The 14,520-nt window shown below is 46.0% G+C and overlaps 1 protein-coding gene across 2 annotated transcripts in view; it reads left to right on the top strand.

Moving 5' to 3' along the window:
• sptbn5 (spectrin, beta, non-erythrocytic 5) overlaps positions 1-14,520 on the top strand; it is a 321,773-nt gene that overhangs the window by 35,889 nt on the left and 271,364 nt on the right. For both annotated transcript variants that reach the window (XM_068039706.1, XM_068039705.1), the window contains exons 14-17: positions 1,366-1,518; positions 1,766-1,896; positions 10,256-10,507; positions 11,264-11,551. In XM_068039706.1, coding sequence (XP_067895807.1) covers positions 1,366-1,518; positions 1,766-1,896; positions 10,256-10,507; positions 11,264-11,551 — 824 coding nt within the window. The remainder of the gene's footprint in view (positions 1-1,365; positions 1,519-1,765; positions 1,897-10,255; positions 10,508-11,263; positions 11,552-14,520) is intronic.

Genomic DNA, 14,520 nt, shown 5'->3' with positions numbered 1-14,520 from the left:
TGGGGTCAGGAAGCCCGACACCCAGATGAATTCTGGGTTGCGACTCCGTGCCTGAGCTGCATCGCTTTCGCAATGCTATTTTTAAAAGTAAATGCCACTAATTGGACTGGAGGTGAGCTCGGTGCCCAATTAGAGGCACCGAATGCCTCCAGGAGGTGGGAGCTGCCTGCCTGGCGCCAGCGGCAAAGGCAGGCAGCAGCCATTTTGGGGGCTGCCGCTGCCAATTGCCTTGCCAAAGAGAGCAGACAGGGCCAGCAGCACCCCCGGATTTGGAAGCCGCTATGCAGGCTAGATAACAGTAGAGTGCTTGAACCAGCACAAGTAGTCCAGGAAAGGTCAGCTTAAATTAAATGAAGAGAAAGCTTCTGATGTCCCCGCAGTGAACCTGACAGCTGTGCACTAACATGTTCGGGTTCACCGAATTAAAGATTGAAAATTCTAATCGCAGTCGTACAGGCCCTTTAATAGCCCGTTAAGGAACTTCAGGGGCCATTAATTGGTGGCGAGCGCGTTTCCCGTTCCCTCCCTCCCACTGGCCCTTTGAAAATTCAAAACTGTCCCGGAGGTGTCAGGATCCCGAGACAACCTCCGAGACTGCGATTTTGAAATCCTGCCTGCACCACGTCCCGACCCCGCAGCCCTTTGAAAATTTGGCCCCTGCACTAATAACCCAGTCGACCCTAAGTTCAGATCCCACCATGGCAGTTTGAGAATTTCAGTTCAGAAAGGAAATTGGGGAAATAAAAAACTGGTATCAGTAAAAGTGACCCCAAAGCTGTCGGATTGTCGTTAAAACCCAACTTGTTCACTAACAGCCTTTAGAGAAGGAAAACTGCTGCCTTTACCTGGTCTGGCCTACATGTGACTCCAGTCACCCACCATTGTGGTTGAGTTTAACAGGCACTCAGTTTTATCAAACACCAACTTCTCAGGGCAAGCAGGGCTGGGCAACTCCAACCTCGACAGCAATGCCCACATCCCAAGAATGAGCTTTTAAAAACTGACAGTGCTGGGAGAACAGAATGGGTTTGAACCGTTTCTCCAATGTATAGTGTTGCTGGTGTGGAGAGAGGGACCTTGACACATCTTGCTTCAGATATAGCTGGCTGCCAAAGATAAAAGGGCACTTTGTCTCTTCCAGGAGAAGTGGGCCCTTTCAGTTCATTATTCCATTCAAATTGAAAACTCCCTACAATAGTTTCTATTTATCCAGCATTTGGTTGGCTTGCTGGCTTAATTCTCTTGTCACGCACAGACACACTCCATTTGTTTCTATGTGCAAATGAAAAGTCAGCTCTTTGTGCTTCCTAGCATGGTGCTTTCTCAAGGTTATGTCCTCCTTCCTGTTGTCCTGTTCCACTCTAGGCCAGAAGGAAAGCCCTGCAGGAAATGATCCACCTCTACCAGTTCTATAACACCTGCAATGACTTTGACTCCTGGATGAACGACAAGGAGAATGGTTTCAAAACCTTTGAGCCTAAGTCGGACAATGTGGAGGTCATGCAAAGGAAATACGAGGTTTGTTACACTGTACTGAATGCCCAATCTGTGCTCTCTCTCTGACCTGCCCCAATCTCACACTGTGTTTCTATACCCAATCTGTGTTGTCTCTTTCTGCCACACTCACCCCCCCTCCGCCCCTCCCCCCGCACCCTGCTCCCACCACCCAACAATCTTGAACTGGGTCTCCATACAATATTGTTCCACTAGACTGGACGGTTGCTGCCAAACCATCACCACTGACTGAGGTGGTTTCATTTTTCAGAACTTCTTGACAGAGTTGGCTGCTGGGAAAGGCCGACTGGATGAGATTAACCAATTGGTGGATGAGTTTATCAAAAACAGACACAGCAAGGAGCGTGAAATCAGAGCAAAGCAGCAGGAAATTCATAAAAGGTAAACTCTTGCGCACGTGCAGCTCAGTCTATCTCCAAGTGGCATTGTTGGTCTATGAGATTGGGAGTGTCAGTTCACTCTGCACAGAGCAGGAATGGAGTCTGTGTGTTTACCATTGGATAGTTCATTAGCTGTAATGTTCACGAGTTCATACTTGGAGCCTGGAGTGGCCGAGCTTGTTGACCTTCAAGATACAACAACTTGTTAAAATCTACAAGATATGAAATACCATAAGAATAGGTACATCCTGGGTGCAGCACAAGAGGCAAATGAAGAGTGCCATTAGGACTAATCTCCAAACTTGCAAAGGGTGATCAACACTTGGTGAGATTCAGAGAGTAGTAGAGGGAACCCCTTCGTCATTCAGCATTTCATGCAAGCATAGAATGATACAGCACAGAAGGCCATTCGATCCATTGAAACTGTGCCGGCTCATTGAAAGAGCTATCCAATTAGAATAAGCTATACATCAACTAAAGTCTTTAGTACTGTAATATCTGGAATAAATTCAGGTTCAACAGAGTGAAGCCCCTTAGTGTAATATCAACAATAGACCCAGGGTAGAGCAGTGTCAAGCAATGTTCCCTCTAAGCTGTGAGGCCATGCAGCAACCTGAAAATTCCGACAAGGCCATGCACAAGTCAGCCTCCTTAAGATAAAACGTGTATGCAGCCATGCAAAAAAATGTAAAGGGCCCATGCACTTAAACTAATTATCTGCCCACTTCAAAAAAAAAATTACAGGGAGCATTGGTGTTAAACGTTTAGTGTATTATCCAGAATAGGCAAAGAGTCAGGCAGCCTGAAGTCCCTTAGTGTAATATCTGGGATAGTCTCAGGACAGGGCAGTGTGAACCCACTTAGTGTAATATCTGGAATAGGCTCGGGATGGGGCAGTGTGAACCCACTTAGTGTAATATCCGGAATAGACTTGGGATAGGGCAGTGTGAAGCCCCTTCGTGTAATTTCTGGAATTGGCTCGGGATAGGGCAGTGTGAAATCCCCTTAGTGTAATATCCGGAATAGGTTCAGAATAGTACGCGGCTGGAAGCTACATATAAATATATGGAGGACCCTGTTCTTTACGGACAAAAAGACCATGTACACACATTGTTCCTGTTTCAGCTAAACAAAATAAGTGACAGCCATTCGTTGGTTCATGCCTCAGGGCAATACCTTGACCAATCAGAGTCAAACTGCCTGGTTTAAATTTCAAACAAAGCTTGGCAATTAACAGTGAGTCACCGTAAACTGGTGCATTCTTCATAGCAACGCCTCTACCAATCAGAGTCCACTTGCCAATCAATCAGCACTCTCTTCTCGTACAGTATAAAGTTGTTGCTTTCCCTTACATTGGAATACTTTTCCATATATACAGTCTACCCTTATTTCAAAGGGGCTTAATTCATATTTTCTGTCAATTCATATGGCAGTCATGCAAAAGCCATCTGCTATTGAAAAGGCTTTGAAATGCTTCCTTAATTAGAGCTCAATTTAAATTACTGGTTAATTCAAATTCACACCCAAAACAGTGAAATCTGCTGAGTTCCAAATGAATCTGGGTTCAAGCAGGCCAGAGTAGCCTACGCTGCTGGGCTATACAGCTTCATCATGCTGGAATTCGCCGAAGGAACAGATCTAGTTTCTACAATGTGGATTTACTCCTTCAAAAACCACCATGAAGCCAAGCCCCGGTAGGAAGGGAAACAAATTCTTAACAGAAAAATAACGACAATTTGGCACGTGATCAGACTCCTGAGATTTCCTCTCTTTCTCACAAGAAGAACACAAGAACTAGGAGCAGAAGTAGACCATATGGCCCATCGAGCCTGCTCCGCCATTCAATACTATCATGGCTGACCTTGGGCTTCAATTCCACTTTCCTGCCCATTCCCCATATCCATTGATTCCCTGCGAGACCAGAAATCTATTCCAGCCTTAAATGTATCCAATGATGGAGCGTCCACAACCCTCTGGAGTAGAGAATTCCAAAGTTTCACAGCCCTTTCAGTGAAGTAATTTCTCCTCATTTCAGTCCTGACTGATCGGCCCCTTATCCTGAGACTGTGTCCCCGTGTTCTAGATTCCCTGATCAGTGGAAACAATCTCTCAGCTTCTACCCTATCAAGCCCTTTCAGAATCTTGTATGTCTCAATTAGATCGCCTCTCATTCTTCTAAACTCCAGAGAATACAGGCCCAGTTTACTCAGCCTCTCATCATAGGACAACCCCCTCATCCCAATTTAGTAAATCTTTGCTGCACTGCCTCCAGTGCAAGTATATCCTTTCTTAAATGTGGAGACCAAAACTGTACACAGTATAAGCGTTACAAAAACTCATCAGATATTGCCTCAAACCTTTCCACTTTATTTTTTCTTCTGCTCTTCTCTGTCTCTATTTGCATGTGTGTATCGCGTATGCATGCTAGCGTGGGCGCGTTGTGAATTCGTCGGTGTCAACTGAATTAGAATTTAAGTTTAATAAATTTCAACTTTTCTTCTTTAAATCTAAGAAAGCCTGTTTGTGCTGATTTCTTTGCCTTATAATTGGAAAGCAGTGAACAAGTATTCACCAAGGGGGAGCTAAAAACACGGTGTGTTTAAAATTAAACCCTGTTACGGTAAGACCAGGTGAAGACTGAAAGGAAACCATCGACCTCTTTCTCACCTGGTCGTAACAAACATATGTCAAAAACAGCAGGGATCTGAGTAACTGAACCTTGGAGAATTCCACTGCATACCTGTCTCCAGTCTGAAAAACAGCCATTCATCACAACTCTTCATTTTCTATCCCTTTGCCAATTTTGCATCCATGCTGCTACTGCTGTTTTTATCCCATGGCCTTCCATTTTGGTAACAAGCCTAATATGTGTCATAGAATCATAGAGTTATACAGCACAGAAACAGACTCTTCGGCCCATCGTGTCTGTGCCGGCCATACAGCACCCAATGTGGTACTTTATCAAATGCCTTTTGGAAGTCTATAGACACAACATCAATGGCACTGCCTTTATACACCCTCATCAGAAAAACTCCATCAAGTAGTCAAACCCTTAACAAATCCATGCTGACCTATTCGTCCGTGCTTGTTCAAGTGTCTGTCCGTTTTCTCTTGGATTGTTGTTTCTAAAAGCTTTTCCACCACCAACATTAAATTGACTGACCTGTAATTGTTAGGTTTATCCTTCCCCGCTTTTTTGAACAAGGGTGTAACAGTTGCAATCTTCCAGTCATTTGGTACTGCCCCTGTATCTGAGGAGGATTGGAGGTTTATGGCCAGCACTTTAGCAATTTCAGCTCTGAGTTCCCTTAGCAACCTAGGATGCATTGCATGTGGACCAGGTGACTTATCTATTTTAAATACTGCCAGCCTTTCTAGTACCTCATTTTTATCTACTTTTATCTCATCCAGTGACCTGGCAACCTCCTCATTTACCACTAATGTAAAGTACTCATTGAGTACCTCAGCCATGCCTTCTGCCTCCAGCAATAGATCTCCATTTTGATTCCTAATTGGCCCTACTGCACCTCTGACAATCCTTTTACTGTTAATATTCCCATAGAAGACCTTTGGATTCCCTTTTATGTTAACCACCAGTCTATTCTTGTACTGTGTTTTTGCCCCTCTTATTTCCTTTATTACTTCTCTGTACTTTTTATATGATGCATATTTTATACTTTTCATATATTTTATAGCCACTTGTATTCTCACGCTGATATCTGTCATACAACCAGTTTTACTCCTTCATCTTACTCTCTAAATCCTTCATCATCTAGGGTACTTTGGCTTTGGCTGCCGTCCCTTTTCCCCCTTGTGGAAATGTAGCTAGACTATACCCGAATCATCTCCTCTTTAAAGGACGCCCATTGCTCCATTACATTTCTGTTTTTTTATTCATTCATGGGATGTGGGCATCGCTGGCTAGGCCACCATTTATTGCCCATCCCTAATTGCCCTTGAGAAGGTGGTGGTGAGCTGCCTTCTTGAACCGCTGCAGTCCATTTGGGGTAGGTACACCCACAGTGCTGTTAGGAAGGGAGTTCCAGGATTTTGACCCAGCGACAGTGAAGGAACGGCGATATAGTTCCAAGTCAGGATGGTGTGTGACTTGGAGGGGAACTTGCAGGTGGTGGTGTTCCCATGTATTTGCTGCCCTTGTCCTTCTAATTGGTAGAGATCATGGATTTGGAAGGTGCTGTCTAAGGAGCCTTGCTGCGTTGCTGCATCCTGTAGATGGTACACACTGCTGCCACTGTGGAGGGAGTGAATGTTTCTGGATGGTGTGCCAATCAAGCGGGCTGCTTTGTCCTGGATGGTGTCGAGCTTCTTGAGTGTTTTTGGAGCTGCACCCATCCAGGCAAGTGGAGAGTATTCCATCACACTCCTGACTTGTGCCTTGTAGATGGTGGACAGGCTTTGGGGAGTCGGGAGATGAGTTACTCACCGCGGGATTCCTAGCCTCAGATCTGCTCTTGTAGCCATGGTATTTATATGGCTACTCCAGTTTAGTTTCTGGTCAGTGGTAGCCCTTAGGATGTTGATAGTGGGGGATTCAGTGATGGTAATGCCATTGAATGTCAAGGGGAGATGGTTAGATTCTCTCTTGTTGGAGATGGTCATTGCCTGGCACTTGTGTGGCGCGAATGTTACTTGCCACTTATCAGCCCAAGCCTTGATATTGTCCAAGTCTTACTTCAGTTCTACACAGACTGCTTCAATATCTGAGGAGTTGCAAATGGTGCTGAACATTGTGCAATCATCAGCGAACATCCCCACTTCTGACCTAATGATTGAAGGAAGGTCATTGATGAAGCAGCTGAAGATGGTTGGGCCGAGGACACTACCCTGAGGTACTCCTGCAGTGATGTCCTGGAGCTCAGAAAATTGACCTCCAACAAACACAACCATTTTCCTTTGTGCTGGGTATGACTCCAACCAGCAGAGGGTTTTCCCCCTGATTCCCATTGACCTCAGTTTTGCTAGGGCTCCTTGATGCCATACTCAGTCAAATGCTGCCTTGATGTCAAGGGCAGTCTCTCTCATCTCGCCTCTTGAGTTCAGTTCTTTTGTCCATGTTAAAAACCAAGGCTATAATGAGGTCAGGTGCTGAGTGGCCCTGGCGGAACCCAAACTGAGCGTCACTGAGGAGGTTATTGCTGAGCATGTGTCGCTTGGTGACACTGTGATGACAGCTTCCATCACTTTACTGATGATTGAGAGTAGGCTGATGGGGCGATAATTGGCCACGTTGGACTTGTCCTGCTTTTTGTGTACGGGACAAACCTGGACAAATTTCCACATTGCCGGGTAGATGCCAGTGTTTTAGCTGTACTGGAACAGCTTGGCTAGGGGCGCGGCAAGTTCTGGAGCACAGGTCTTCAGTACTATTGCTGGAATATTGTCAGGGCCCATAGCTTTTGCAGTATCCAGTGCCTTCAGTCATTTTTTGATATCACGCGGAGTGAATCGAATTGGCTGAAGTCTGGCATCTGTGATGCTGGGGACTTCAGGAGGAGGCCGAGATGGATCATCAACTCGGCACTTCTGGCTGAATATTGTTGCAAATGCTTCAGCCTTATCTTTTGCACTGATGTGCTGGGCTCCCCCATCATTGAGGATGGGGATATTTGTGGAGCCACCTCCTCCAGTTAGTTGTTCAATTGTCCACCGCCATTCACGGCTGGATGTGGCAGGACTGCAGAGCTTAGATCTGATCTGTTGGTTATGGGATCGCTTAGCTCTGTCTATTGCATGCTGCTTATGCAGTTTGGCATGCAAGTAGTCCTCTATTGTAGCTTCACAAGGTTGACACCTCATTTTGAGATATGCCTGGTGCTGCTCCTGGCATGCCCTCCTGCACTCTTCATTGAACCAAGGTTGGTCTCCTGGCTTGATGGTAATGGTAGAGTGGGGGATATGCCGGGCAATGAGGTCACAGATTGTGGTTGAGTACAATTCTGCTGCTGCTGATGGCCCATAGTGCCTCATGGATGCCCAGTTTTGCATTGCTAGATCTGTTCGAAGTCTATCCTGTTTATCACGGTGATAGTGCCACACAACATGATGGACGGTATCCTCAATGTGAAGGCGGGACTTCGTCTCCACAAGGACTGTGCGGTGGTCACTCCTACCAATATAGTCAGGACAGAAGCATCTGCGGCAGGCAGATTGGTGAGGACGAGGTCAAGTATGTTTTTCCCTCTTGTTGGTTCCCTCACCACCTGTCGCAGACCCAGTCTAGCAACTATGTCCTTTAGGACTCGGCCAGCTCGGTCAGTAGTGGTGCTACCGAGCCACTCTTGGTGATGGACATTGAAGTCCCCCACCCAAAGTACATTTTGTGCCCTTGCCACCCTCAGTGCTTCCTCCAAGTGGTGTTCAACATGGAGGAGTACTGAGTCATCAGCTGAGGGAGGGCGGTAGGTGGTAATCAGCAGGAGGTTTCCTTGTCCATGTTTGATCTGATGCCATGAGACTTCATGGGGTCCGGAGTCGATGTTGAGGACTCCCAGGGCAACTTCCTCCATACTGTATACCACTGTGCCACCACCTCTGGTGGGTCTGTCCTGCCGATGGGACAGGACATACCCGGGGATGGTGATTGCAGTGTCTGGGACATTGTCTGTCTGTAAGGTATGATTCCGTGAGTATGACTATGTCAGGCTGTTGCTTGACTAGTCTGTGGGACAGCTCTCCCAACTTTGTTACAAGCCCCCAGATGTTAGTAAGGAGGACTTTGCAGGGTCGACAGGGCTGGGTTTGCCGTAGTTTCCGGTGCCTAAGGCGATGCCAGGTAGTCCGACCAGTTTCATTCCTTTTTATTGACTTTGTCGCAGTTAGATACAACTGAGTGGCTTGCTCGGCCATTTCAGAGGGCATGTAAGAGTCGACCACATTGCTGTGGGTCTGGAGTCACATGTAGGCCAGACCAGTTCAGGATAGCAGATTTCCTTCCCTAAAGTGAACCAGATGGGTTTTTACAATAATCGACAATGGTTTCATGGCCATCATTAGACTAGCTTTTTAATTCCAAATTTTTTTTTTATTAATTGAATTCAAATTCCACCTTCTGCTGTGGTGGGTTTCGAACCCATGTCCCCAGAATAATACCCTGGGTCTCTGGTTTACGAGTCCAGTGACAATACCATTATGCCACCACCTCCCCTGGGAATCATTAGCTCCAATTTACCCAGGCAGATCCCTTCCCAATTCACTGAAATTATCCCTCTTCTGGTTAAGTAATTTTATTTTAGATTGCTCCCTGTCATTCTCCATAACTAATTAAAACCTTACATTACTTTAATCACTATCCCCCAAGATACTCCCCAACAGTGAACTTCTCCACTTTAAATAAATAAATAGAGATACAGCACTGAAACAAGCCCTTCGGCCCACCGAGTCTGTGCCGACCAACAACCACCCATTTATACTAACCCTGCAGTAAGCCCATAGTCCCTACCACCAATTTACAATGGCCAATTTACCTATCAACCCGCAGGTCTTTGGCTGTGGGAGGAAACCGGAGCACCCGGCGAAAACCCACGCGGTCACAGGGAGAACTTGCAAACTCCGCACAGGCAGTACCCAGAATCGAACCCGGGTCCCTGGAGCTGTGAGGCCTGCGGTGCTAACCACTGCGCCACTGTGCCGTCACTTGGTCCATTTCATTCCCCAGGATTGATCCAGCAATGGCTCCTGCCACCTTGGGCAGGAAAGATACTGATAAAAATTCTGCTGAATACACTTCAGAAATTCCTCCCCTTCTCTGTCCTTCACAGTCCCATTCAATAATGGAATAGTTAAAGTATCTTATTATCACTATAGTTTTCAGCAGTTTAGTTGCAAATCTGCTCCTCTCCCTCTCCTCATTATTTTGCCTACAAAATACACCAAGTAGCATAATAATGCCTTTATTGTTTCTTAACTCCAAGGGCATTCTCTCTTTCGAGCACTGTAATCAAAACTGCTATCCCTTTCCTCTTTCCCCTACCCTATCTTTCCTGAATATTTTATACCCAGGAATGTTAAGTATCCAATCCAACCCTTTTTTGAGCCAGGTGTCAGTTATTGCCACTACATCACATGGCTATTTATGCCTGCAGCTCACCAACCTTATTAACCGCACTGTGTGCATTTACACATATGAACTCTAAAGCTAACTTAGACCTCTTTGTATTTTCTGTGATCCCACCTATTTTCTAACTCTGTCTCTGCCAGTCCTCTGTGCATTGGCTAATTTAAATGACTGGGCAATGTAAGTTTTTATGAACATAATAAGAATGTTAAATTGATAGGAGCAGACACCACTGTTACTCGCAGGGGTAGAATTTGGTATCAAAATCCATGTTCTTTATTTGTAGGTGGGACCTAATGTTAGTCCTGAAAGAGGAGAAGGGGAAGGAGCTGATCGGCACGGCAGATGTCAAATCATTTCTCCAAAAGTGCCAGGACACAACAGCTATGTTGCAGGACAAGCTCACTCTGCTCTCTGTCACTGAGACCAGTAACAGCAAGAAGGCTGTGGATGAGGAGAGGCGCAAGCAATTCATGTCCGAGCGGGAGATCCAGGCGCTGGAAACCAGAATCGAATACCTGACCAAAATGGCTGACTCGTATGTACCTGTTCATGAGGATCATTAGCTACAGCTTGTTGGTATTGTGCATGTTTTTTTTTCTCCAGCTTGTTTTTGCATTCATCAAGGAGAGGGATCCTCGTGTTGCAGAATACAACACTTAGAGTTTCAGGCAATCCTATCAGCTTCAAATGCTGCCAGGGCATCTACAGCACGGGGGTCAGATACAGAGTAAAGCTCCCTCTACACTGTCCCATCAAACGCTCCCAGGGCTGGTACAGCATAGGTTAAACAGATATCGTCCTGTGTTTAACACAATTGGAACAACCAGTTTAAATTTGCCTTTTTGATACTTTTCCCCCCCACCTACCTATGCCTCATTACATCCCCAATCCCCCCTCTCATCCAATTATCACCTTAACCCATTTACAGTGTCCCTCCCTGTATTCCACTAGACAATTTGTCTGAGTGAAAAAGCTGTGTGCGTGAACTTCCGCATTACTTCCAGTCTTAGTTTATGACCTTTGATATTTGAATCCTGTACCACTGTAAGGAATTAGCTGATGTTGATAAGTCAGTTTTCCTCAGAATGCTGTAAGTTAGGTGGTTCATCCAGGGCTCAATTTCCAATCTCAGCATTAGTACCATATTCTGAACAATTGTACTATCCCGCCACATAACACTCAGTTTGAGGCCTATCCTACAGCTTGTAATATCATGTGATGGTGTCAGTTGGCTCACAGTGTTGGGACTCAACGCCAGCTGTCCTGTATCTAATATTGTGTGCTATTTCAGAATTCAGGACACCAATCCCGCAGAGAGTGCTGCTATCATGGTGCAGGTGCGTGGGATGGAGGCACTGCTGCAAAGAGTGAAGACTCAGGCCTCCAAGAGAAAACGGCTTCTGTCAGATGCTTACAACCAACAGCTCTACAGCCAGGAGAGCAAAGAGCTTCTCCTGTGGGCCAGCACCATGAAGGACAAGCTGAACAGCAAGGAGATGGGATTTGATGTGGTCTCTGCTGAAAACCTTCTGAAGGAACATGGTGATCTGCTGCTGGAGATTAATGCACAGAAAATCAAGTGAGAAAAGTATCTCTGCTACAGTGCAGGCTGCCCAGTACCTGAAGGGGAAAAGATAGGTTAATGTGTAGATCTTATGTCAGAACTGGACATTAGAGCAATCCCATTATAAAACTGAAGGGCAGGGAGTGCAGGAGGCATGGAGGAGACCAACAAGTACAGTCAGGAACACACACTCTGTTGCATGCATGCTTCTAAACTCACTCTCTAACAACATTGATCTATATTGTAGCTATTCTAGTCCTCTGTTTCACATCATCCCTTCAGAGCATCCACTTCAGATCTGATGATTTTACATTCTGACTCCAATCTTCATATCCCTGACCCTATCTCTGTATTCTCCTCCAGCCCTACAACTGTCAGAACTCTACGCTTCTCCTATCCTGGCCTCTTGTGCATCACTGATTTTCATTGCTCCACATTTGGCTTCCATGACTTCAGCTGCCTCAGCCTTAAGATATGGGATTCCCCAGCTAATCTTCTCTTGCTCTCTATTTCGTTCTCCTCCATTAAAGCCCTCCTTTTAAACCTATCTGTCTGACCAAGTTTTTGGTCACCTATCTCAATATCTCCTTATATGGCTCATTATCAAATTACTCTACTGTGAAATGCCTTGGGCTAAAGGTGCTACGTAAATGCGGGTTATTGGTGAATGTCCAGCTCCTTTTCACCTCCATTCCTCACCCAGACAGCCTGCTGGGCTTCCAACCATCTGCCTGTGCTCACCTTGAAAAGCTTCTCTTCAACTCCATTCACTTCCTCCAGATGAAATAGGTGATAGGGGATTCTATCGTAAGGGGTGCAGATAGGCGTTTCTGTGGCCACAAACAGGGCTCCAGGATGGTATGTTGCCTCCCTGGTGCTAGGGTCAAGGATGTCTCGGAGTGGCTATAAGACATTCTGAAAGGGGAGGGTAAGCAGCCAGAGGTCGTGGTCCATATTGGTACTAACGACATAGGCAGGAAGAGAGATGAGGTCCTGCAAAGTGAATATAGGGAGTTAGGCAGAAGGTTAAAAGCAGGACCTCTAGGGTTGTAATCTCAGGATTACTCCCTGTGCCACGTGCTAGTGAGGGTAGGAATAGGAGGATTAGGCAAATGAATGCGTGGCTGAAGAGCTGGTGTAGGTGGGAGGGCTTCAACTACTTGGATCATTGGGATCTGTTCTGGTGCAGAGGTGACCTGTACAAGAAGGACGGGTTGCATCTAAACTGGAGGGGAACCAATATCCTTGAGGAAAGGTTTGCTGGCCCTACTCGGGAGGGTTTAAACTAGTCTTGCAGGAGGGTGGGACCCAAAGTAGTAGTCTCTCAGATAAGATAGTTGAGGCAAATGTAGAGGTTAAAGCAAGCAAGTCCAGTAGGCAGGCCGGGCAGGGGCAGGACAGGGAGCATGGAAGGTCTGGTAGGCTAAACTGCATTTACTTTAATGCAAGAAGACTTACAGGTAAAGCAGATGAACTCAGAGCATGGATCAGTACATGGGATTGTGATATTATAGCTATTACAGAAACATGGTTGAGGGATGGGCAGGACTGGCAGCTCAATGTTCTGGGGTACCGATGCTTCCGGCGTGACAGAGGTGGAGGTAAGAGAGGAGGGGGAGTTGCACCATTGATTAGGGAGGACTTCACGGTAGTACTTAGATAGGATATCCCGGGGGGAACGTCCAGCGAGGCCATATGGGTAGAACGTAAAAATAAGAAACGGGTGATCACTTTGATGGGATTATACTATAGGCCCCCCAATAGTCAGAGGGAAGTGGAGGAGCATATATGTAGTGAAATCACAGATAGGTGTAGGAATTATAGGGTTGTAATAGGTGATTTTAACTTCCCTAGTATTGACTGGGACTGCCTTAGTGCTAAGGGATCAGATGGGGAAGAATTTGTTAAGTGTGTCCAGGATAGTTTTCTGAAGCAGTATGTGGATGGCCCTACTAGAGAAGGGGCTACACTCGACCTCCTCTTAGGAAATGAGGATGGGCAGGTGGTTGATGTGTCAGTGGGGAAGTACTTTGGGACCAGTGACCATAACTCTATTAGCTTCAAGATAGTTATGGAAAAGGATAGGACTCGCCCTCAAGTTGAAGTCCTAAATTGGAGGAAGGCTAATTTCGATGGCATCAGACAGGAACTCTCAAAAGTTGAATGGGAGAGGCTGTTTACAGGTAAAGGGACGTCTGGCAAGTGGGAAGCTTTTAAAAGTGAGATAGGAAGAGTTCAGGGCCGGCATGTTCCTGTTAGATTGAAGGGCAAGGCTGGCAAGTTTAGGGAATCTTGGTTGACGAGGGATATTGAGGGTCTGGTCAGGCCAAAGGAGGCATATGTCAGGTATAGGCAGCTAGGATCAAGCAAGTCCCTCGAGGAGTGTAGGGGATGTAGGACTACACTTAAGAAGGAAATTTGGAGGGCGAAAAGGGGCCATGAGATTTCCCTGGTAGATTAGATAAATGAGAATCCTAAAAGATTCTATAAGTATATTAAGAGTAAAAGGGTAGCTAGAGAGAGAGTAGGTCCCCTTAAGGATCAGTGTGGTAATCTATGTGTGGAGCCACGGGAAATGGGTGAGGTCTTAAATGAATACTTCTCGTCTGTATTTACCATGGAGGTGGTCATGGAAGCTAGTGAGTTCAAGGGAGGGAACAGCGATATCCTGGAGCATATCAACATTACAAAGGAGGAGGTGTTGGAGGTTTTGAAGCGCATTAAGGTGGATAAATCCCCAGGGCCTGACCAAGTGTATCCTAGGATACTATGGTAATCAAGGGAGGAGATTGCTGCGGCCCTGGCAGAGATTTTTGTATCATCGTTAGCCAGGGGTGAGGTACCGGAAGACTGGAGGATGGCTAATGTTGTGCCTTTGTTTAAGAAGGGCAGCAAGGATAAGCCAGGGAATTACAGGCCGGTAAGCCTTACATCAGTGGTGGGAAAGTTATTGGAAGGGATTCTGAGAGACAGAATTTATATGC

This window comes from Heterodontus francisci, chromosome 9, assembly GCF_036365525.1.
Source record: "Heterodontus francisci isolate sHetFra1 chromosome 9, sHetFra1.hap1, whole genome shotgun sequence".
Taxonomy (NCBI): domain Eukaryota; kingdom Metazoa; phylum Chordata; class Chondrichthyes; order Heterodontiformes; family Heterodontidae; genus Heterodontus; species Heterodontus francisci.
The sequence above is the reverse complement of the archived record's forward strand: the minus strand, read 5'-3'. Positions and strand labels throughout refer to the sequence as shown.